At 40.2% G+C, this 24,582-nt stretch overlaps 1 protein-coding gene across 2 annotated transcripts; it reads right to left on the reverse strand.

Annotated features, from left to right (window-relative positions):
- Positions 1–670: 670 nt before the first annotated feature.
- On the reverse strand, positions 671–12,429 carry gja5a (gap junction protein, alpha 5a). 2 transcript variants are annotated; one of them, XM_042426334.1, is made up of 4 exons: positions 12,250–12,429; positions 11,338–11,538; positions 10,526–10,766; positions 671–3,317 (listed from the first exon to the last, which is right to left on the reverse strand). In XM_042426334.1, exon 4 carries the CDS (start codon positions 3,233–3,235, stop codon positions 2,090–2,092), a length of 1,146 nt encoding a protein of 381 aa, XP_042282268.1. In that variant the 5' UTR covers positions 3,236–3,317; positions 10,526–10,766; positions 11,338–11,538; positions 12,250–12,429; the 3' UTR covers positions 671–2,089. The 2 variants fall into 2 exon arrangements, with proteins under 2 accessions (XP_042282268.1, XP_042282267.1); XM_042426333.1 differs by lacking the exons at positions 10,526–10,766; positions 11,338–11,538; positions 12,250–12,429 and adding an exon at positions 4,482–4,655.
- Positions 12,430–24,582: the final 12,153 nt, after the last annotated feature.

A 24,582-nucleotide genomic window follows, 5' to 3' on the forward strand; every position in this document is an offset into this window, starting at 1 on the left:
GTTACAGCTGTAACTCAAAATATATGACCTACTCAACATAATCTAATGAAGAAATGAGGGTAAATTTGCAGTTGTGAATCTGATCTGCAATAAACAAACAAAATGGCTTCATTTACTGCAGCTTCCATCCCATTTCAGCTTGTGACAGATAAAACTGGATACTTGCACTCAGCTTCCTGGCAGACATGACGAGCCAGTCTTTGTTTGTGTAAATACTGTCCATCTCCCCCAGTCTGTTTCCTGCAGGGCCTTTCTGGCGACAGCATGCTGTCAGATACAAGTGTTGATGGGATACTGATTAAAAAATGCAAGAAAACCTTCATCTATGTATATCTTTTCCTCTGGATCACTAAAAGTACTTTGACTAATGTCAGAGCTTAGTTGGTACTATTGTGCTTCATCAGTGTGCAGCTGATAGTAGCATCTCATTGTCACGAATCTTACCTATTTAGTTTGATTTTGGTATTAATGAGACAGTTTTGATATGGTGCAAGTTTGTCTAAATGTAAATTCTCTCTGATTTCAATATCTCAGTATTAGATCAATTATTAATCAGTGTTTGCACATCTACATCTTTAGTAACATACATACATCTTTATATGTTGCCATAGAAAAATGAGAAATGCTATAAAGTACTAGAAATAATAACAGGCCATAAGAACAACAGAGGGAATTGTGCAGTTGATCGTTTATTAATTTGTGATGGGTTAGTGATGACATTTATTGCATAAAGGTATGTGTGACAGAACCAAAGTTGCAGTGAATGAATTGCTGTATTAGATATGTAGGATAACACCTCAAACCCCCGGTTACAAAGAATGTTCATTCACAAACTGTGGTTATAAACAACCTGTATGATTATTCTGCATATAGTAAGAACAAGAAATGAAATCAAATACATTCAAAGACATCAACTGAAACACACATTGCATAGGGACAAATTCACTATTTACACAATGGCTCCAGGAGAGAAACTGAATAACGTAAGTGCAATGTCGCCACCCAGTGGCCGGATCTCCTCATGACTAGCATTGAACCAGGACTACTTCTTTTTCTTTTTCTTTGAACCCCCTTTTGATAGGAAAATCCTCAAAAACAGGCTACATTAACCTATCACCTGATATGACAAATGAATACAGTTTTACTCACACTTTTTAGATTGCAAATTGCTTTATTTTGCAGGTCTGGAGCTCCTAGTTGCTGAAGAAGAAGTTTAATTGTATGTCTATTGACCTGCAGGTGTAGTGCAATCAAGTTTGTTAGTCAGGAGATGGCTTCATTTTAAGTTACAATCTTTATCGTGGCTTTTGGAAATATATATATATTTAAATGTATATAAAAACAGGTCATATGGAAATAGATATTTTATAACACAATTCTTGTTAAGGCACCTTGATTCATTGCAAAAGTGCTGAATATAAACATCCAATTTATATCATGGCAAGCTTCACAGTTTATTGCATATCAAGTTCATGTTTTTTCTTAATGCATGTCTCATTGTTTTGCATTGGGAAAAAAAAAACTGTTGTGCTATATAAAGCCACAATATACTCTATAACGGATTGAAGATTTATTTGAGATGTGTGTCATTTTTTTGCTTTACAATGAAATGATTCCCTAAGTCATCTCATGCCAAGCACAAAGCATCAGGTCATTCTCACTTCATAGTCTCTCTCTCTCTCTCGTGCGTGCTTCGTTTTTGGCTTTTACTGTTTTAACTAAAACATAAAATGTGCAATTGTCAGGCATCACACCTGTTACCCTGCTCTGATTTCGAAATTATTTTTCTTTTGCAGTTCAGTTGTCAGTTTTTCAAGCTTTGGAACAGGTTTCTGGTCACAGAGCTCTCATATATCAAGTTTGCATGGTCCACTCACAGATCTTAGTCTCTTTCTAATCTGGACGTTTAGTCTGTCCTTTGCAGTCCAATGTCAGGCGTCATTGGCAGAGTTTGCGTAGCCAGCCTATTGTCACTTTCTGACTCCTTCATTCAGAAAAAACACTCACTCTTTTTGTCCCTTTTGTTTGGTTTTGAAGGTTCAGCGCTCCATCCTCTCCCCCCTGTCAGCCACTCTCTCTGGTTGTGAGTCTATACTGCCAGGTCATCTTGGCGAACCCGGCTGCTGCATCCACTAGTCTTGCTCAGGCGGCGTTTGTCCTTCATGAAGCCAGAGTGCATCAGAGGCGATGGGGAGCAGCTGTTGGGCAGCTCTGCGGGTGCCTGCTCATATGTCATCCTCAGGAAGTCTTCCCCGTCCTCCAGGTTGTCACCGCTGTGATGGCGCTCGGTGGCAAAGTTGACTGAGTTCTGCTGCAGCGCCATCCTGTTGTTGAAGGGGTGAGAGGTCACAGTGGTCATGGGGTTCATGGAGCCTGGGACTGCCAGGCATTGGCTGAAGTCTGGAGGGGGAGTGCAGGAGGCAGAGGGCAACGGAGGGCTGTTGGGCTCCAAGGCTGCAGACATGGCCACCGCTTTGTGGTTGTTCTTCTCTATTGCCTTGCTGTGCATGCACCTCCTGGCGCTCTTCCAGCCCAGGTGGTAGAGCTCCAACATGGAGAGAAACAGAGACACGCCAGCCACCACCAGCATGAAGACGATAAAGACATTCTTCTCTGTGGGGCGGGACATGTAGCAGTTGACGGGGTTGGGGCAGGGCCACGCCTTGCAAAGGTATAACGCCCTGAGGAACACCCCATAAATCAGGTACTGCACCACGATGAACGTCACCTCCATCACTGTTCGGATAAAGATGCTCAGAACATAAGTCCGCAGGAGTGCACCTTTCAGGTGAACACGGCCACTCCCATCAGATTTCATCACCCCGCCGCTCTCCTTATGCTCCAGGTACTCCTTCTCCCCCTCCAGGTCTCCCCTGCCTTCCCCTCTCGCCTCCCTCTCCTCCTGCTCTTTCTTCCGGAGCTTCTCCTCCCTGCGCACCGTGTGCATAGCATGGCCCATGTAGATCAGGGACGGCGTGGAGACAAAGACGATCTGCAGCACCCAGTAGCGGATGTGGGCGATGGGGAAGGCGCTGTCATAACACACGTTGGTGCAACCGGGCTGTTGTGTGTCGCACAGGAAATCGCTCTGCTCGTCACCCCAGGAGGACTCAGCCGCTGTGCCCAGCACCAGTATGCGAAAGATGAAGAGAACGGTGAGCCACACCTTTCCGACCGAGGTGGAGTGTTCCTGGACTTCCTCTAGGAAATTCCCCAGGAGACTCCAGTCCCCCATCACTGCTTACAGTCCGAACACACACACACCTGAGACACAAAGACGAAAGGGAAGGTGCAGTAGAGGTGAAAGGGTGATGACACTGAGTTGGAGAAGAGGAGAACGGATAAAGCAGGAGAGAAGGGTGAAAAGGGAAAAAGAGAAATACAGATGATCAGTCAAAATGAAACAGTAGATCTTGTGGTGAAATGACCTGGGTGTATGTCAGTGTGGCATCATATGCATAAAAATAGCCTCTCTTCCTGTGAATTGCTTGAGGACTGGACGCCGTGGCATGAGAACAACCATTTTCCCATGAGAGAAAGACACACATACAGAGAACTCTATCAGTGAGGAAGTTCGGGAGTCATGCAAAAGAAAATAGAGAACTTGTTTTTAAGAAAAATGATTCAATAATATGTGTGTTTACATTCCCTGATACAATATCAAATAATGCTTGACAGACAGACTGAGAGAGGGTAAAAAGCCACCATGGGGCAAGTCAAAGCTAGGAGACTCTGTCCTTTTAATGCTGTGACCTGGCTGGAGCTGCACATTCTCTCAACTTGCCCATGGCACATCACCAGCAGACTTCACTCACAGCCACAGAACAGCAGCTTTAATGTCCAGCGTCCTCTCTGTGGTGATGAAAACCTCCAACACTCTGCGATCTGGATCTATGTGGGAGCATCAATCAGATTACATATCCACTGTGTGTGTGTGTGTGTGTGTGTGTGTGTGTGTGTGTGCATGCTTTCGCCCCTTGACTCTAGCAATAATGAAAGTTTGGGTGACAGCCAAACATGGCAGTGATAGGCTGGCATGTCTCAGCTGAGAATGACCCTATAAGGCGGTCCGTCAGACAGCTTTTTGAATGCCACAAAATGACCCCCCATCATTGAGAGGTTAAGAAAACCCCATCAAACTCCATCTAGGGGTGACCTCTGACATGCTCTGTGTGTGTATATGTCTCCTTCCAGCTTTTACTATGCAATTAGAGATCAAAGACAGATGAGTTACAACTTGAGGAAGGAGGACTGAAAGTAACAGTTTGGCAGGTTTTTCCAGCACGTCACACATCTTAAGTTATTGCCCTACTTGGCAAAGTTTTAGAAAACATATACATTGCTAAAAAGCTGTGTTAGAATTTAAAACAATTCTAACACAAACTATTTTAATGGTGTGCCACGATGGAATAGGATATACAATATTATCACTACAATAACAGAGTGAAAAAGCCAAAAAGGGAGTTAATATTCCTTCTTACCACCCGTCATCTTTCTCCATGAGCGCTTACTTCCATTTCCTCACAGAGTCACTTCTACTGAGTCACTTCTACAGTACAGTCCACCGTACAAGGCTTTGAATTGCCTGGCTGACGCTAGTTATGTGTGTGAGAGAGATGGTTGAAATGATCATGACCATCTGTCCCACTGTCTGTCTCTCCCCCCTCCCTCTGTCTCTCTATGAGGTATATATATGGCAATAAAATGGAAAATAAGAGTGTTGTGCTCTTTATCTGTGATGTGTGTCAGGCGTGGAGAGGCGGTGGAACAACACACCCCCATGAGAGCATGTGGGAGAGGAAATTGTTCAACCTCTATCCATGCCCAAGGCTTGATTTGCCAATTCGTAGCACAGGAGAGTTTGTGGCCTAACACTTGTTTTCCAGAAACTGGCTAATATCCACTAATGTCAGACTGAAGACCAGGTTGGATCATCAGGTAGTGAAGCGGGTCAGGGAACGGGCTCAAAGCCCTGTTCAGATATAACTTATGATCTTTACTGGAAGTAAATCACAAACAGGCTGAGAGTTGGAGGAAGGGAGTGAGAGTCCAGCCAGCACAATAGCAGAAGGTTGCACATTAAGATGTTCTTAGCTAATACTGTTCTTCAGCTAATACTGGCCGAAGGCTTTCCTCACCTGTGCAGAGCGTGGTAACATACATCTCCCCCTGGACTAAGTTAAAGTTAGTCTCTAATTATTTCATATTATAGATATTTTGCATATATAATATTAACCTGCAAAGTAGTAACTTTAGTTAAATAAATGAAGTGATGTAAAAATGTCCTATAAAGTACAAGTCACTTAAACAATGGACAATGGAGATGGATGCCTGTACTTTATTGTTAATGTACTTTAGTTACTGTCCAATAAACATGCACACAAGCCGTGCACTACACACACACACACACACACACACACGTTTTCCTGCTCTGAGAAAGGCCACAGTCTCTGTCTCCTTCCCTCAACTACCTCTTCCTGTTCTCAGAGGAAGCAATCTCAAACAATATGATTTCCGAAGGACAAAAGGAGCAAGGTATTAAATGGGAGTGGGAGGGAAGTAACAACAGAGCAGAGTCATTCCAGTGGACTTGCCTAAAAGCACCATGTGCTGTTGGTTGTCAATCATACGTGCAGCTCTCTGGAAGCCTGGCAATAACCAGGGATTTAATGTGATACATTGTGCCCTTTGCTGAGCTGCCTGGTTCGCCTGTGGATTATCATGGCTGTCATATTTGTTTATAATCTCTGTGGCAGAGTAATGGAGAAGTAATGGACAATCTTGTTATGAGGTATTCAGAACAGTGAACTGCGCAAACAAGGTATGCGCACCCCTGAGTTATTTCTCTTTGACGATGACCAAAGCGTTGAGGATGACCAAATCTCTGAAGTCTCTGAAGTGTCTCTCCGTGCATGTGTGTGTGCAGCACAGAGGAAGAGTGTTTGTTATATGGAAACAAAGCCTAGGATAAGTGTTGGAGAGTTATTATGATAAACTAAGAGAGAAAATGGACTCTGTATGATCTGTAGCCAGGAACTACAGTCATTTAACCACTTCAGTGTCAAACTCAAACTAGAACTGGACTAACTGCACGTGGCTGTATTTGGATCCACTCTGAGCAGGATTTGATAGCAGCCAGGCAGCTCAGAGAGGTGAAGAGAGAAAGAGCAGCTATTAAACTGCATTGCTTTGAGAAGTGGTGGCTGCTACAGTGACTTGCTGCAGAGCAGAGCAGAACTAACAGACTATCAGGAATAAATGCAATAAATCATCTGATGTATTGGATCAGGCCCAGTGTTGCCTTAGAGGGCAGTGACTCAGTGGTAGAGACTCAGGATGAAGAAATCCCCCTTGTAATGTTTTATAGGACCATCAAGCCATATTTTTATTGCATGTAATTTCTGGTTGTGTCATAACACAGATACTGTGGAAGCCTTTTGTTTTTAACCCTCAGAAACATGTTCAAAACAGGTAAAAACCTGCTGATAATTAAACTTAAGTTTCTATTCTTGCGGTTGAGCTTCTGAACTCTTTCCCAGCTCTCTGCCAACCTTTTTCCATTGTCTCCCAAAATTAGTCTGCAGTGTATCCACTGGCCAGGAACAACAGGGGGCAGGGTTGATTTAAACATTCCTCCAATGTTCTGCACCTTTCAGCGCTAAGCCATGTTTGACAGACTCCGGATCCTCATAGAGTACCAGGATACACTGCTTGATCTGCACTGTCCTCATAAACATGCCGGCAATTAGATCATGGGTATACATTTTCTTGGCCTGATTCCTTTTAGCAAGGCATGTTTAAATTAACATCAGCGGAAGGAAAAGTATTTACACGGTGTTGTGTATTAAGTACATTGTGTTATTACATGCGTCTGAGAGGATTTTCTGGAGGTAAAGCAAAAGTTTTCAACAATCATTACATAGGATCTCAACACGCATGCTTAAAACCAAATTACATGACAAGCTAATGTATCGTTTTCATTGGAAAGTAAAACACAGTTAGAAAAAGTCATTTATTTCATGGAAAAACTCTACATTATTTGACATGTTCTAGAGGGACAAATCTGGCTGCCCAGACTTACACTGGAGTTAGATTCTAAAAATACTGTGGAGAGACAAAGTTGGTTTGTGAGCCTCAGGAGATACTAGTGTAGGGTACCTTTATATATACATGGCCCTGTTATTGGTTCTAGATCGGAAAAATCTCATATTTGGGCTGAATTGCTATATTTTAGATAACTACATTGCTGTTTGTTTATACGTTTCTACATCACTAGTGTTGAGGAGTGTTTTTTTTTTAATCATTGCTATTGTGACAAAAGTGTGATACCTGCTGATGTTATTAAGGCTTACTACATCCCTGCTGAATTTTCCTTTCAAAAGAAGGACTCAATGCTTATACAACTGTACTAAAAAGACTAAAAAAAGGAATCTATTGATGTTTTGCCAACCCAATAGTAAGTAGTGACAATGATTATACATTACTGGTATATTTTTTGATTCATCTTATTGCTTTTAACCTGAACCTAAAGGTCTTTTAGTGAGTGGTTAAATCTCTGGAAAAACACAAAGGTCCAGTCTATCACAGTGCATCATGCTTAATGTCATATTTATAAAGCTCTACTCTTTAAGTCTTTAAACTGCCTTGCATCTCTTCTCTCATTTAAATGTTGTACAGTACACAATCCAATAACTACTTACAGTAACTTCACATATCCCATATGTACACACTAATCCTGGCAGAACTAGTTTCAGGTGCTAAACTCTTTTATTCTCTCTCTCTCTCTTTTTTTCTGATGTTTTAATTCATTCTATTTGTCACTTGATTATTAGTTTTCTGACTTTGTACATGTTGTTTCTTGTATGCTGGTTGTATGGTTGTCTGACTTTTATGCTCCCCAGTGACTGAGGTAGACCGGCTTTATATTGCAACTGATATGAAATAACCCCTAAGCAAAAAGCTGCGGCCGGGAGCGCTATAACCAAAATATCTTTGCCAGTAACAGTTCACTTTGCAGGCGCGGTGTTGTGACAGCTCAGCAATGTTTCAGAGGAACAGCCGCAGCGGAGCACGAGGAAAATGTCAGACCAACTGCCCCGTGCTGATACATTTAAACACAAGTTTCATAGGTCTCAACTGGAATTAACAGACCTGCATACAGCATGCCACACATACACAGTTATCCAGCTCATTGATGGTTATTTTAATAACTGGGTGATTTAAGCTGGTTTACGTATGAGTTTACTGAGGTATTACGGAGCAATTAATGGAACGACATGAGGTTAGTTGTTTTATTAGAATATCTTCTCGCACATGTGTCAAAGTTCAAGCTTCAAAGACATACGTTATATATGAAGTGTGGCTTTTGAACTTGAACTTTAACACGTGCTGAGAGTCAATCCCAGTATGCACTGCAGCAGCTGTTTAGGTGCAGGGCCGCAGGGGTGGTGTGTGTGTATCTCTCCCACGAGTGCCGGGATTATGATCAAGGATGAGCATGTTTAAGTTTAGCTGTATTTGCTTGGAAGAAGGGGTGAGTTAGGGATAGTGTAACCTACTAAGAGGATCTGATGCGGGAGGAGTGGGAGAGTATTTCCCACTCAAATGAGTCACCTGTTGCCACCAGTTACAGGCCAGCATAGATCTAGGCTGCCATATATCAGTCACACCAGCAAAAGCCAGAGGGCCGATGTGCTGCCTGCTACCTTACATGGCTGTCTGGCTCTTCATCTGCCCACTACTGTACACAGACCCACAGCCCTGTTATGATCTATTGTTTGGCTGCATATGGCAGTACACTGGAACCCTCAAGCCAAACAGCTGCAAGGTGTTTCATGGAGGAAAATACTGACAAACAGATTCCTGATTGAAATTCCTGGTTAGCTGCTGTTTTAAGGCGATGTCAGATAAAATGTTTGGCTTGTTTTCATGTTTTTCGTTTCTTTTGTTGTTACTTTGAAGTCTACCTTCAAAGTCAGTGACTTAAATCCATCCCAGTATCATTGGATTAGTGAGCCTGTCTGTCTACCTTTTATCGTTTGCTGTGTTTTCTTATTTTATGCCAATGAAATATAAAGTAATTTCTATAACTTTGCTGTATGTTGGGATTCACTCTAAGGTGACAATGGTGGTTATTTTTCAGTTTAGATGTGTCTTCAGTGTCAAACACCGATAACTTGATTGAACTTGATAACTTAAATAACTTGATCCTGCTTTGTATTAGGATGTGTGTAAACAGATTTGCTGCTGTTAATTGACTCATTTGAGTGATAGCAATTTCTTCTTAGATATATCTAACATCAACATTATCTAACATCTTGCTTTATATGCGTATATATATATGCACAGCTTCCCCCTTCTTTGTCTGAGATATGAACCAGCACCTCATTAGAATGAGTGTTCATTTTCATTTAGCTTGTTAAAAAAATCATCTGTCTTCTGGCTTTCATATGCAATTTGGTTGATATGTTGATAGATTTTTGTTAATGCCCATTAGAAGATCTCTTCACAACACACTTACAATGTAAGTGATGGGGACCAAAATCCACAGGTCTACTTCTGTGCATAAATGTATTTAAAAGTTTATCTGAAGCTAATATGAAGTTTCAGCTGTCCAAATGAATCAAATCAAGTAGATATCTTTCATTGCTACAATCTTTTTAGTGCCAAAGTCCCTCTTTTTATTACTGTACTTCCACCGCAGATCACTAGGGAAACACTGTTTGAGGAAACACAAAGAAGGAATTTGATTACTAAAAGCTTAAAAAGACTGTAAATGTGGGAGATATCCACTTGATGTGACTCACTCAGACTGCTGAAGCCTCATATAAGCTTCAGATAATTTTGGCCCCATCATTTACATTGAAAGCACATTTGAAGGGGATCTTTTAATAGCCAGTATGAACAGGAGGAATGATTACAGTGAGAAAAACCTCTTTCACTGTTCATATGGGCACCTGTTGTTTTAAGACAGACTTGAGGAGTTGTGAACCTGTCCTTTAATATTTAAAACACCTCATCAAAGCAAAAACAGTAGTTGTGTCTTGTGTGTGAAATTTGGAGCACTGCTTTCTCTTAAGAGGAAAATAGCACCTGCTCTAACTCATGTATTTTCAGTATTTATTTGTGTGGAGAAAAGAAACTGTGGACGGAAATGTGTGATTAAGATTGACCTTATGCCCCTTGGACACCACAATATAACAATTCCTCAAAGTCTTCATACAGCGTACATTGCTGGTGGCTCTGTGTTGTATGGTGAACTGACTGCACTGTCTTTTATGAGCAGAGAGAAAGGAAACAATTGTACCTGCCCGGGACGACAGAAACACTAACACACACCAGGCCTCTCACGTCATTGTCCATGCTCTTCAAGTTTTCATCTCTTCCTCATAGACTATCTGCTCTGACTGTGGGCCTGAGGCCACTACTTGATGCTCACAAGATTTACCAGAATGTCTACATCCTTTTAGTCTTTCACCTGAATAAGAATTGATAACAACCTGTTACAGTTCATTTGGTGGCTTACCTACTGTTCTGCTGTCAGATTGTTTGTCTGGAAGGCTGTTTCTGATGAAGTAGAGGCTCCTTATCTGTGCCCTGGTGAGACAAGTCTTCCTTTCACGTCAAATGACAGGTGATGATGCAGAGATGAGCGGCTACCACGGGCTCAGTGCGATGGTGGGACAACCCTTTTCTTCTTCTTTGAACATGAACATGAGCCAGCTCTTGAGGACAGAGTCTGAGCTTAGTGTCGTCCCAACACCAAACTGTTAGTCCGCACATAGGGCATGAGAAGAAAAACAGGGGCATCACGAGAGAGTGTCCCCCCCCCCTCATAACCCTCCCTTTTTTCTCTCCTCCTCCTCTTCCATCTCCTCCTCTTCCCCCCCCCTCTCCCCCGCTCCCCCCTTTCTTCTTACATCCCTGGTGCTCTATTTTTTGCTGGGAAGCATTCTTCGGCAAGAGGAGGGGAAGTGGAATTGTTTTCTGGGATCAATGGCAATTCCGCTCAGAGTAAACTTCCAGAGTGCTCTTATTTATTGTGTGTTCCTTTAAGTTTACAGCTCTGTTGTCTGCAGTGTGTGCAGTGCCAGGCATGGTGAAATTTATACAGTGTGAGATTAAAAAGAAAGTTTGTAATCTATTTAATTCAACCATTCAACAGTAATTTCATTCTCTTTCTTTCTGTATTCTTTTTTTGTTTTTTCAAAAGAGTTGATTATATGCTTATATTAGTTCAAGCAAAGAGAAGCTGAATATGATGAATGGAATAAATCTCTGAAAATCAGATTGTAGCAGTCAGGTTCTACCTTCAAGACTTTGATGGAAATACTGTACCTAATTCATTCATGTTTTCTTCCCTCTGGTCTCACTCCTCCTCTAAAAGCTCGTGCTGAACTAAAACTACTTGCTGAAGTTTGGGATGCTATCAAAAAGTCACTCATCCTGCTCCTCTCTTCGTCTGTCCGTCCTCCTCTTTTCCTGTTCTGCCATATGCGGTGTTTCAGCCCTGGATGTTCTCTCTGCTCTGCAGGCTGCCTGCAGATTCAGGCCACATTATATAATGAGAATCTTTTAGGTTTGATTCCTCCTTGCTGAAGGGCCCGCGTGCATTCAAAGGCATTCATATGGTTGTAATTATGTAGTGAGGGCACACACATACTGGCACGCATATACAGACTATTCTTATGTGCTTTTACTAACAGATGTGACTTTATTCCTATTTCCGTTCTCATAATTCTTTGACTTGACGCATGTCACGTCTCTCTTTTCCTTAAGGTGTGTGAAATTCGCTCTCTGGATTTCCTTCAAATACACTTATTTGCTTTCTTGCTGAGAGTTAGATTAGGAGAACGTATGTCAGCCAACAGCCGATTAGCTTAGCTTAGCACAAAGACTGGAAACAGGAAGTTACTGTGTACGGCCAAGAAATAGCCTGGCACATAACCCGCTGCAAAACCGCAAAGTGTTGTTTTTACACTTTGCTTTTTGTACAGATTAAACAAACAAGATTTAACTTGTTAATTAGTGAGTTTTAGAGGTTCTGGTCTGGTCAGATTTTGTTACCTTTGGACAGTGTCAGGCTAGCTGTATCCCTCTGTTTCCAGTCTTTTTGCTAAGCTAACCAGCTGCTGGCTATAGCTGTATATTTTAGCAGACAGATATGAGAGTGGTATCAATCTTCTTAAAGAGTCATTTCCGTCGGTCATTTCAGTGAATTGTTACTCTAATGCAATCAAAGAAACCTACCATTCTTGCTTTTCTTCATACACTCAATTTTCTTCATCCTGCCAGTGTCATGGCCTAATCAGTGATCTGAATGCCTAAATTCACCCCTTCAACAACTGTGCCTTTGACCATGGAGCAGAAAAAATGTTTTTGCATGTATAAATAGCAGTGATAAAGATCTCATGACAAACTCTAGACCTCTGGCCAGGAGCTGTGACCCTGCAATCTCATCTGCACTGTATCCCTCCCCAAACATTATATCTATTTATCTGTTGTGCTTGTATTAATTTTGTCCTCTCATGCTCTCATAAGATAAGACACAACTTTTTTTTTCCCATGTAAAGCCTCTTTGTGAGGAGTGCTTCAGGTTAACACATGCTATACTTATACTAAGACTAAAACACCTTTTCTCTTTTATGCATTTTGAAAAGGTTGCCGCCCGTCAGTAAGAATTGCCTGTGATTCCTTTAACAGCGAGGTTCCTTAAACAGAAGCCCATGGAGCACCTAACATCCCCTCAGGCCTCAGTCAGTCCAGTGACACCGCTAAATGGAGTGTTTGAAGGGATGGAAAAACTGTTGCTAATTCCTAATTACGAAGCCTTCCTCAGTTTAAAGGCTACTCTGACGTTTCCATTGTGCTGCTCATCAGGATGGATTAAGAAGTGGAACAACATTCACGCAGTGTAACAGTACGAAATGATTTGCAACAAAGAAGTGATGTATGTTCCACGACCTCACTTAATCTCATCACTTACAGCTTTTCGGTAGTGCCAGGATGAGGTCTGACTGTGTGTGAGACAGGGAGATCAAGAGCAAGAGACAACAACTGCATGCGTTTGTGTGTGTCCCTGTGTGTAAATATAGTGTATGTGTACTTGAGTGTTTGATGGAAAAAGCCCACACTGCCAGGATGCATTAGTGTAAACCCTCTCCACTCGCCCACCAGCCTGACCCCTGCCTGCTATACAGCTTGTGACACAAACCCATTTCAGCCCTGCCTCACTCGCGTCCGAGGGAAGCCAGGCTTGATGGACACATGTTCCTGAATGGCCAGCACAACCTTGTATACATGCTAACTCATCCCTGAATCCACTGGTGGCTGCCTGGGCTAAGGCCAGAGTATACAACAATAAAATGTAGCATCAAACTCCAGAGAAAAAAGGTTGAAAAGAGAAAGTTGTTTTAGTTCAGGCTAACATATACAGTACATTCATGCATTGACTGTTACTCTCTGCTACACATCAGCACAAACCTTTCTAACAGGAGTGATCCAGAGCACTGGTATGTTGTTGTGGCAGACATTCTGTCATTCAAACCCATTTACTGTACTTTGCATCAACAGGCGACTACTGGTCATCGGTGAAAAACATCCTGTTTTCTTCGTCAGTTTTCTGTAGAGGCTTCAGTCCCAGTTTTCCTCTGTTTTTGTCTTTGGTTTGATGGAAAGAAATTATATGCCAAGGCATACTTTATACAGGCATTATAAGTAGTAACTATAGTGGCTTTATGAATGGTTAATTAATAAGTAATTATTGCTTTAGTATTAAACCATCAATAAAACATTTCCAACAGACAATTTGACCACTAAAAAGCATCCAGAACAAAATCAATTTAGTACCAAATACAACTATACACTAAATAGACATAGCTATTCATTGGAGACATCTTCTTGATGAGTAAGGCAGGTGTTATTCTATATTTCACTTATTGTAAATAAAAGCCAACAATGCATACATCTCATAATATATTCTGAATTCCTCATCCTGTGTGTGGCACCTGTGTAGTTTAATTTTTTTTAAAAAGGTAGGCAATCCCCAAAAACAGATGGGCACTGTAGTTTTTAGCAAATGATACTCAAACATGAGTGAATAGTGCAACTGTTGGGGACTATTTTTAGCTGTGGATTACTACATATTTGCTGTGTTAGTAAGTATTTATGGCACACAGACAGAGTTCTTTGGATTGACTCAAAATAAACTACAGTGCTCATGTTTATTGTAATGAACTGATGGACAGTTTTCTACTGAGAAAATTTTTCAAGTGCATGTCCATGTAACGCAAACTATACGAGTGTGTTCATCTCTCTTTGGTCTCACTGTAAAAGGATGTACAAGAACATCATCAATCCTCACTCCTATCTCATCAACATCTTCACTATTGAGAGCCAGGTTATTATTAAACCAGCGTTGCTTTGTTGACAAGTCAGCCCAGAGACGAAAACACATGGTCACGGGCAGTAAATGATTAGTCGCCGTGTTTGCTCATTTTAGGGTGACAAAGCTTTGTGTAAACAGCTGAGGGATTGCGAGAAGCTGACATGGCAGACGTGGGGTGTATTTTAAACTCCTGTCATTCAAGACTCCAACACTTTTTGAGTCTACAGATTTGGACTGATGCTATTCTTACCAGCTGATTGCTGACCTCGCTGCTGACTGAAAAGCTGTCCCAGACAGGAGGAATTGATTATGAATAGGTTATTGATGTTTATATGGGTCACACATGCATTAATATGTGTATCAAGGATGATAGTTTCCATGTTTGCTCCTTGTTTATTCCTGCTTTCCATCAGCACTGTGTGTGTGTCTGCTTGAGAATGTTTTGGATATTTAAAAGAAAGGTAACAAGTTCTTTAAAGAGAGACTTTGCTGAAATAGCTGCCACTGTGGCTACGGGAGTCAGTTGTAAGATAATGGCACATTCAATTTCACCTCACTTAACAAAACTCTCTTGAGTAGCTCAATTTAAATACCTCATTATACGACCTGACGGAGAGCCAGTGGACCACAAGCAGGAAACAACAAACATGTCTCCTGGTGAGGTAGTGTCTTTATTTCTTGTTTTATCTTTGTGATGAAACCATTGAAAAGTTTATCTGTGACCTGATAAACCAGAAGAGAGTTATAAAGTCAGTTACACATAAATATCTATCTAAAGTTTGCTATCATTAGCTTACATTAGCCACCATAAGCTATTGGTCATACTAGGAAGAGTGTAGCAGCAAAATCCCTGAATGTATTGAACTGATCAAGAATGTTTTACTGCTTATGGATTTGGATTTTTATTTGTAATAAGAAGATTATGTTATTTCTTAAATCAAATGTTACATTGTCTTGTTTTAAGTCAGTGAATTGAAACATGAAATAAAGCACACTCATGCTAAAATTAGAGAGTGACTGATACATTGGAATGGCCAGTATTATAGGTTCATTGCAGCTGATATAGGCCTATATAGATATATGTAGGCTGATAATTAACAATGTACAGTACAGACTGGCCATTACATAGTTTGCCCAGCATTGACAAGTTTATTTTTAGCCATGGCTCGATGGATGTCAATATCTCAACATCTACTAAATGGATTGCCATGAACTTTGGTAGACATTCATGTTTCCCACAGACTGAATTGTAATAACTTTGGTGATTGTCTGATTTTTGATCTAGTACGGAAGCCAAGAATGTTCTTGCCTGCAATTACTTTTTTAACTCCCTTATCTCGAGATCACAAGTTAATTATTTCGTTATCTCGGGAAAACAAGCTTTGTTGTCTCGAGATAACAAGATAATCAATCTGTTATCATGTGAAATCAGAAGGTAATTTCCTCTTATTACTTATACTGTTATCAGAGATCAGGAGTGCTGTGCCAACATTAGTGATAGGAGAAACTGAGTTTTCTGAAGCAGTGAATCAAATGAAGCAATTGTGTTGAAAATGGTTCACTGTTTCAAAGCATTTGATACAGTCAAAATGGCGACATCTGCTGGGCAACTTTGACATTACTTTTATATGTAATGATTCTGGACAAAAAATCATGAAATAGGCAAAATATATGTAAAATCTGTTTGATGATTTCTGTCATATTTTATTCGATCGATTATTTACCAAAAACTGTCTCAGTGCGTGGATGTACAAATATATGTGGAGATAATTAGTCATTTGTTGTTTTAGTAAGCCCTTACTACTTTTATAAACTCTTTAATGAATTAGGGATGAATCTTCCCCGACAGTCATGATCTTTAAGGCTGAAGTCAGGTGTGATCAAAGGAACCAGACACTCATTTTTGAGTTCCCAAGAAAACAAGCTTTGTTATCTCGATATCACCAGATAATTAACTTGTGATCTCGAGATAATGGAATTAAAAAAATAATTTCAAGCATGGCTGTTAATGCTGCTAATCTAGCACATCATCAGGTCAAAATTTCTGGTTGTCCACTTTGATTTATGACTATAAACAAACTCATGACATTCCCAACAGTTGCCGCTGTACTTTTGTGTTTAGTGCTAATTAGCAAATGTAAGCAAGCTGACACACTAAATAAGATGGTGAACATGGTTAACATTATACCTACTAAATATCAGCATGTTAACATTGTCATTGTGAGCCTGCTAATGTTAGCATCTAGCTCAAAGCACCTCTTTGAGGTGCACGTATGAATATATTTGAGAAGTTGACGGTTTGAGTAAAAACCAGAGCAGCTGGAAGTCTGTCGAGGGGCAGCGTCAAAGAGCTGGCCAATCAGAACAGAGTGGGCTCATCAGGAGGGGGGTCTTAAAGAGATAGGAGCTAAAACAGCCTGTTTCAGACTGAACTGAGGGCCTGTACAAAGAGCCAATATAAGATGAATAAGGAGTTTTTTGAAACGCAAATCATGCAAAGATATTCATGTAGAGCCCCAGAATAAAAATAAAGACCTGGAAATGCGCATAATATGTCCCCTTTAATGTTATTAGTAAAACCTGTGCTTTTTCTATACTATGACAAGTTAAAATCTTAAACTCTACTGTGAAAAAGGCCAATTGGCCTCAACGATCCAGTATTAGTCATGCATCAGTTAAAATCCAATGTCAATGTTTTTATTCCAAAAGTTTTCATATCATTAGACGTTTGTTTGTACAGAATCAGTAACTGATGGTTTAACAAAATGAAAACAAACAAAACGCATGCAGTGGACCTGTCGGTTCCTCCTCCACCCTACGAACAAGTTTATCAAGATGTGGAGAGAGAGGGAGGAAATATGAACTCTTAATGCCGTATTTTCACCCTTGTCACCACTGTGGAGTTACAGCATCCCTGTGTGCTGTCGTGGAGAAAGAGCAGCCTAACAAACGCAGGAAGAGGGATATCTGCGAGACCCTTCACCCAAGACAACCAACTAACTCTGACATGAGGACAGATTGACTTTGTCTCACGTATATGTTTTATGTGTGTATGATGATTGAAGACAGACAAGGGGTGTATGTGTGCTTATGTGCCCACCATACATCCCTGAAAACAAACAATGAATGAAAGGACGACATTGTTCATCAGTCACAAGCCATGCAGTCACAAGCCAAGGGCAACGAAAAGTCTATTCAGGCTTTCAATACAGCCTCTTCCTCTCTGCTGAACCTTTGGCTGGAATTATTTTAAATCAAATAAATAAAACTCAAGAGCCTTTTTAACAGCTGAATTAACAAATTTTCATAAAATCCTGAGTGGTTATTCTGTATTTTTTTGTTTGTTTTCTGTCCAATACTCTTTACTATGGCAATGCTTTATGACTTCCTGTTGGTCCGGGTCATTGTTCAAGTAACTGAGCTTCATTTGAGGAAACAACATTAAAATATAAATCATTTCTCTTACCCACTCTGAGCGTGTGTGAGAAACTTTAGAGTGTGTGTGTTGGTGGGTGGTTGACCGTGTGTGCCGGCACTCCTATCCGTAGATAACATTGTGTTGAGCAGCCGACAGACTGAAGGGACCTGGAGGCATGAAATCATCCTGTGGCGGGACGTGTGTTCCCCTGACACAGTGGGTGTTACCCTCTTCTGAAATCTACCTCCAGACCTTCAAGCAGCTCTTCCTGCCCTGAGCAATATGCACACCCACAGGGTTCTCTTACACTGCATATCTCAGGAACCTTAGTCACCCTTGCACTTTTATCAAAAACCTTCCAGACCCTTTCATCCTTCTTTTGTTTTGTTTCCACACAAATTTTGAAGTGCACGCCTATGTAATTCCCATGGCTAGTATATTGTACTGAGCACCACTGAGTAATGTTTATCATATGAAAGCACTTGAAAACTTCCTTTCGGATCTTAAACCTGCAGTGCGTAACTTTTACATATAAATCAATGTCCGTTACATTCAAGCCCTTGCCAAATGAGTTCACACAATGCTGATTAAGCCTATCGCTGCCTGATAAATCGCTTTGTATTTCACAGTACACCGGGGTTTTAAATTTGGTGTCGGGTTTGACAGAGACTTCCACCTCCAGTTAGCCCTCTGCTAAACTTGAATGGGGATAAAATAATTTAATCAGGCGGCTCTTTTGGACTTTCCAAATGTTATTGGACTGATTAAATTCTGATAGTGATACGATTAATTTGGCGGGGGTTGTGTGATGCTTGAAACAATGTATCCACCGTTTTAGTAGTAGACTATGGCAGAGCTTACGATGTAAGCGCGTGTTGACAGTGTTTTTGTAATTATTCTCACAACCAGAAGGGGAAGACAAAAGTCCCGCACTCCAGCTTTAAAACTGCTATAATCAAATATTAACAATGAACTAACTACATCTAATATGAAAGGTGTCATTCATAGTTATGAACCCAAAGAGAATTATCACCCAACTCTGCAGCTCCCCTCAGCTTTAAGAAGCCTTATAATGTCTTTAAGTTAATTGTTTTGGTTCAGAACTGTTTTCCACTCACTCTCACCGCTCTCTACAGCGGATTGGTGGAGATGAAAACAGAGCTAAAAAGTGAGTGAATATTAGACTTACATTCGCCAAGTGCCCAGAAAAATGACTAAAATAAAATCAAATAAATGCTACTGTTGCTTTTTATATTGTCTGGATGTGTAACTAGGCAACTGTTTGCTGACAAGTTTGCCCTATCAACTTAAAAGGTGATAATATGTGAGTGTGGTGTTTCCAGCTTGTTTCTGCTGCCCCTAAGTGGTCAAATAAAGTTCGTGCAGGTCTAACATAATAGGTAAAGATCATTGTACTGTTGCTGGGAAGGAAATGGAAGCACATTTGATATTACCCTCCTTTTGTGAAGTTTCCATCAATCAACCAATCACAGACTCCTTCAACCTCATAAGCTTCGTATTATTTAGTACTCTCAAAAATGCTGCTATTCAGGAGTGTGTGGATGTGGTTTGATCAGATTTATTGACGGTGGCACCCCCTGTAAAAAAACAACAACAAAGAAATAACATCATAAAGTGTTAAATACACTTGCATGCACTGGGTTAATTTTTACACAGGTTGTGTGGAAGTGAAACATATTTGAACACATTTGAAACATAACAGCAATTGTTCTAAATTTGGCAGAAAATAGTGTTTTCATAAAGTACCCCGTCACTGTAAGAGGATGATTAGTAAAATAGGATTTCAGAGGCTTTAACACAGAATCAAATGACTTGTATAATGAATGTAAGCAGCAGTACCGACCCACTGAGAATTAACACTCAAATCTCCCAGAAGGCTAATTGTCATATGGTCCAGCATCCAAAATCAAGGATTTCTTCTTGAATCACAATTTTGTATTGATTTTCTTGTAATTCTTTGCATCACTGATTTTTTTGCTAAATGACAATTAAAGGAATTTTGAATTTTGAATCTTGAAATCTGTTAAATCCATCATTAACGAGGCTTCACCAACACCTAAACTCACAAGAATGTAGGGAAGCCACAGGCGGTGTTGTGTTTAGGGCATTATCAGAAACATATAAGAAATCATCAAGTTGATGGTGGGAAAGTGGATTCTCCAAACAATACAAAAAACACAATGCAATTCTTAACGTCTTGCCTCCAACATCATCTGAACTGCACAACTCTCATCCTAAACTTCAGTCACTCTCATCCAGCCACTTACATCCTCCCTCCATTAATGCCTCCTGTCTGCCCTCCACCCACCCTGTCTCCATTGTGTACGCCTTGCTTCTCCTCTCCCTCCCATGGTGCCCGGCGTTACACAGAGAGGAAGCTGCCCTTCCACTTCCTTTTTCACTGGTGAGAACAATTCATGCCTCGTCTCTCACCCTCGTCTCTCTCTCTCTCTCCTTCTCTCTGTCTCGCTTGGTCCAGACTACATGAAGCTGCCAGGTTAGCTGATTTCCTGAGGTAGAGCCTGGTCCTGTGTATCGGTAGACAAATCTATGACTTACACATCCAATCTGACTCCAGAGGAGAGAAAATAGTTCTAGGAAAGTATGTGCAATGTGTCAGCTGTTAAGAACGACATGGATGACCCTGATGTAGGCCACACAATAAAGTTGTTCCTCATATTTCAACGTTGTTGGGGTTTTGACCCTTTAAAACTATTTCACCCCTTGGATGTAGGTGAATTCGTGCCAGAAATCCTGACATAATATATGAACCATAGCAGCTTTATAACGAAACATGTACAGTATAATAACTGTATCAAATGTGTGAGACTAATATGGTGTGGAGTACAGCTGCGGTCACTTCTGTTTTGTTTTACAGCGCTGCTCAGAGCACAAGAAAATTAAATGGAAGCTTAGAGCCTTTCAGCCACCAAGGGACCCCCCTCACAGACACTTTGTGGGTTCCTCTGTCAGCACCTCTAAATCCCAGTTGTGTCCCAGACATAAATTTGGGATGACAAATGAAAATATGTGAGAAAAAAATGCTTTTCCTTTTCTTTTATGACTGTAATGCAATGCACAGGTGCCTCAAACTAATACATAAGGCAAGTGAAAAGCCCGCACACATTGACTTGTGTGGAAAATATTAATGTGCATGGAAATTTTAGACTGAGCCCCCAGAAAAAAATAATTCCAATGGGAGTACAAATAAATAAACAACAAATAATACATGCCACTGGTTTCCAACTGTTATAGGCCTCTTTTTTACCACTCTTTGTAGATTACATATGTACATGATTTGTGACAAAAAAGTGATATGGGTAAAACTCTCCATTATTTATTATATTATATATTTATTATTACAAGAAAAAGACAAAGATTTGAGAAAAGTCAGAAAAAATAAACACATTTTCTTATTCCCTAACTTCTTAATCATTACCTGAGCCCTCAGATTTATCTTGAGACCTGTTTGGACGTCCTTACCCAAACGCTGGGAGCCACCATGAATTCTAAGATATTGGATCTTTTTAAAATATATGTCAATGAAAAATGTTGATGCTACCCATTTAGTGTGAGAGTATTAAAATAATTAATCCAGAAGGCCTGTCTTTAATTTGTCTCTGTACCCGCTACATGTGGGCATGTTGAGGAATAGTCATGTTGATTAAAATCATGAACTATGTCAGTGTCTTTGCTGCAAATGGAGCACTTATATTCAGATGTCCATGTCTTTAAAGCCCTCTTAGTTTAAACAACATACATTAAATTGCATTTTATTATAAGAAATTAGAACTTTAAGTCAATATACCACATTAACAAAACTGGGGGATGCTATTCTACATTTTGACATTTGGGGGTGCTCTCACAAAATCAGGTCCTTTTCCCACAAGAATGACACTGTATCAAACACATACTGGTTAAGTTCTACCAGGTCTGTTGTCATAACTTGAAGCTTATGTTTGCTGATTACATTTTGGAGGGATATCAAGTCTTACAAACACATGCTGAAGACAATAGCGGCCCCTTGAACATTGAGTCCCCTCGCAGACACAGGAGGGTGGTGTGTGCTGTTGTTGTAACAGGACATGGAAGGGGAAACCTTAAGCACAAATGCAGGTAGTGAGTCCAAACAGTCCAATCTTCTCACCATTTAAACACACCGCTCTCTTTTGTAATCTTACCAACGATCAATCTGTATTTAAATCTCCAACAAACTATCATACAATAGCCGGTGAAAAATATTTATGGAGGAAAAAAACTTTTAATTTTTGAGCACCACTTTTCCTTGGCAGTGACGCATTTTACTTTATTAGCTCTTAAAATGTTATGTATGTGAGTGTTTTTGGGTGTTTTTGGGTGCCTGTTCCTGTAGTAAACTTTAACGGGCCTGGTTATGTACTTAAAATCTCTAAATGACCCGGGCCCTCGAGACTGTCATCTGTGTGAGTGGTTGAGCACAGGAGGGCCGATCCAAATTCAACAAATATGACCTCCTAAAACACAATGGCAGAACCCAAGTCCAGCTGGGCGACAAGAACTCAGCCTTCAAAAACACAATGCTATGGCCCAGGACCAGATATGACACATGCTTTACGGCCTGTGTGTGTGTGCATTCTTGTAGCCTATGTGAGTGCGTCTGTGTATGTGTGTACATATAAGGATATGTTTCATTCTGACTGACTCACGTACATTTTTGTCCCAATTAAGAATCATTAGATCAGGTTCTTAGACTGCAGCTTTTATCAATCTTCTCACCAGTTTCCGTTGGCTAATGATGAAGCGAGCAGCCACAGTGTCACAGCTGTTTACTCAGTGAATTTTGGTTGCTTTTGTAAATGACTTCAATCTTTCGCACCATCGCAGGAAAGAAACTATCGTCTGGTTCTCAGAGGAAATGAGAAATTGCTGCAGAAGAATGTTCACACTTGAAAGTGAGAAAGGTCTGAGAATAAGTGGCCACATGACAAAGGAGAAAGCTGCCAGCAAATTGCTGGTATCTTGACGTTGAATACCCACATTCAAAAACAAAAAGTGTCTCCAAACAGATGACTCATGAGAAACAAAAGAAAAGAGGAAAAGAGAAGGCTTTGTCACTGAGGCAGTAGGTCATGAAAACACAAAGAGAAATGATGAGGACTCACACGTATGGGCACAAATATGTATGGACTAATGTTTGCAGGCTAAACAAACAAGTGTTTAGAAACAAGCGTATCTCTATCTTTAAGCATAAGCCTTATACCATTGAGGTCTTAGTGTTGTGCTATGTCATGGGACTCACTCAGCACTGCCCCCAGGTCATGTTGTATCTGTGAAGGGCATCGTTGATACCATCTCTTTAAGCCCGCTGTGAATGCCTCCTTTCTGTGTATGTGAAGCTATGTATGACACCGACAATTCATGTGGAGCTCATGTGATTAAATAAATGAGACAAATGACACAGAAAACATCATGAGTTTGTAAATATTTGTTTTCTATCAGGGGGGGCAGAAGTGCCGTAGAAATGTGCGTTTTGTTGTCGAGGGATGCTTCTGAGTGTATGTTTTTCACATCAGTTTTGCATGCGAAATAAATACGCAAAAGTAACTCATTAAACAGCAACATGGCCTCTGTGAGAGTGTTATATAGGATTATTATGAGTGATGCTTTACTGTGCAAGCATCTTGAATGATTAAGATAATTTTAACAACTTCATCTACTGTTGGGTGGTTTAATCTATAGTCAGACATCATATTTTACAAGCTGTAAAATCAGTTTTTTAGATTATTTTTTGTAAAATCCTGATCTTGAAAGAACTACAGAGCATTAAGTATATGGTAGCATAAAATAGAAATACCCAAGTTATGGACAAGTACAAAATTGTATTTAGCCCTTGAGTAAGTGTACTTTGATCATTTTCACCACTGATGTTATTATATCTGAGTATATATATTAATATAATCTGTACCATCAATACTATCAATAGAAAATAACTAAAATACCAGAGCAATAGTAAAATGATATATATATATAAAAATAGAAGTGTCCCAGTCAAATACATTCCCCCATAAAATACCTGTAGAATTTTATAATGTGTTGTTGCACAAAATACAAAACCTTTATGTTGCAAAGTTACAAGGAAAAGCAATAAAAAATGAAAAAGTAAAAAGTGATGATGATATTTGTTGAGTCGCTTCTGCTGTGGCAGCATTTATGCAGCTGCTAGATTTGACGTTATAGGCTCTGTCCTTCAGCTCTGCTCTTTGCTCAGAGGATGAGAGTGCATACGAGCTTCAATGAAGGAGCGAGGAATCATTCTGACTTAAATAGTCTCTGTGTTTTCATGATGATGTTTGCAACAAATATTAACTTTCATTTTGAGAGGGATCAAAATAAATGAACCTCTTATGCATTTGACAGGCTCAAATCTGGTGGTTGGAAGTCTTCCTTTGATTCAAGGATGCCCCCTATCAGCTTCAATAGACAATTCAAATCCAGTTAAAGTGTGTAATGCATGAAGACTGTTGTGTCTTATGACTGAGGCATTTTTAGCTGACTGTAAAATTTTTAGGCCTCCAACATTTCACCCACACATTATTAAAACATAAGGCTGAAACCCATTTTGTTCCTACAGAAGACATACATCTTCTTTCTTCTGTCTTTCTTTCTTTCTTTCTTTTTTTAAGGCTTTTTAAAAGGTATTCCTAAAATGGCAACATTTGATATTAGTATAAATTCGTTGGTTTTGGTCTTTTGGTCGATTTGTTGACAATAAGAAAAA

This window comes from Thunnus maccoyii, chromosome 11 (genome assembly GCF_910596095.1).
Source record: "Thunnus maccoyii chromosome 11, fThuMac1.1, whole genome shotgun sequence".
NCBI lineage: Eukaryota > Metazoa > Chordata > Actinopteri > Scombriformes > Scombridae > Thunnus > Thunnus maccoyii.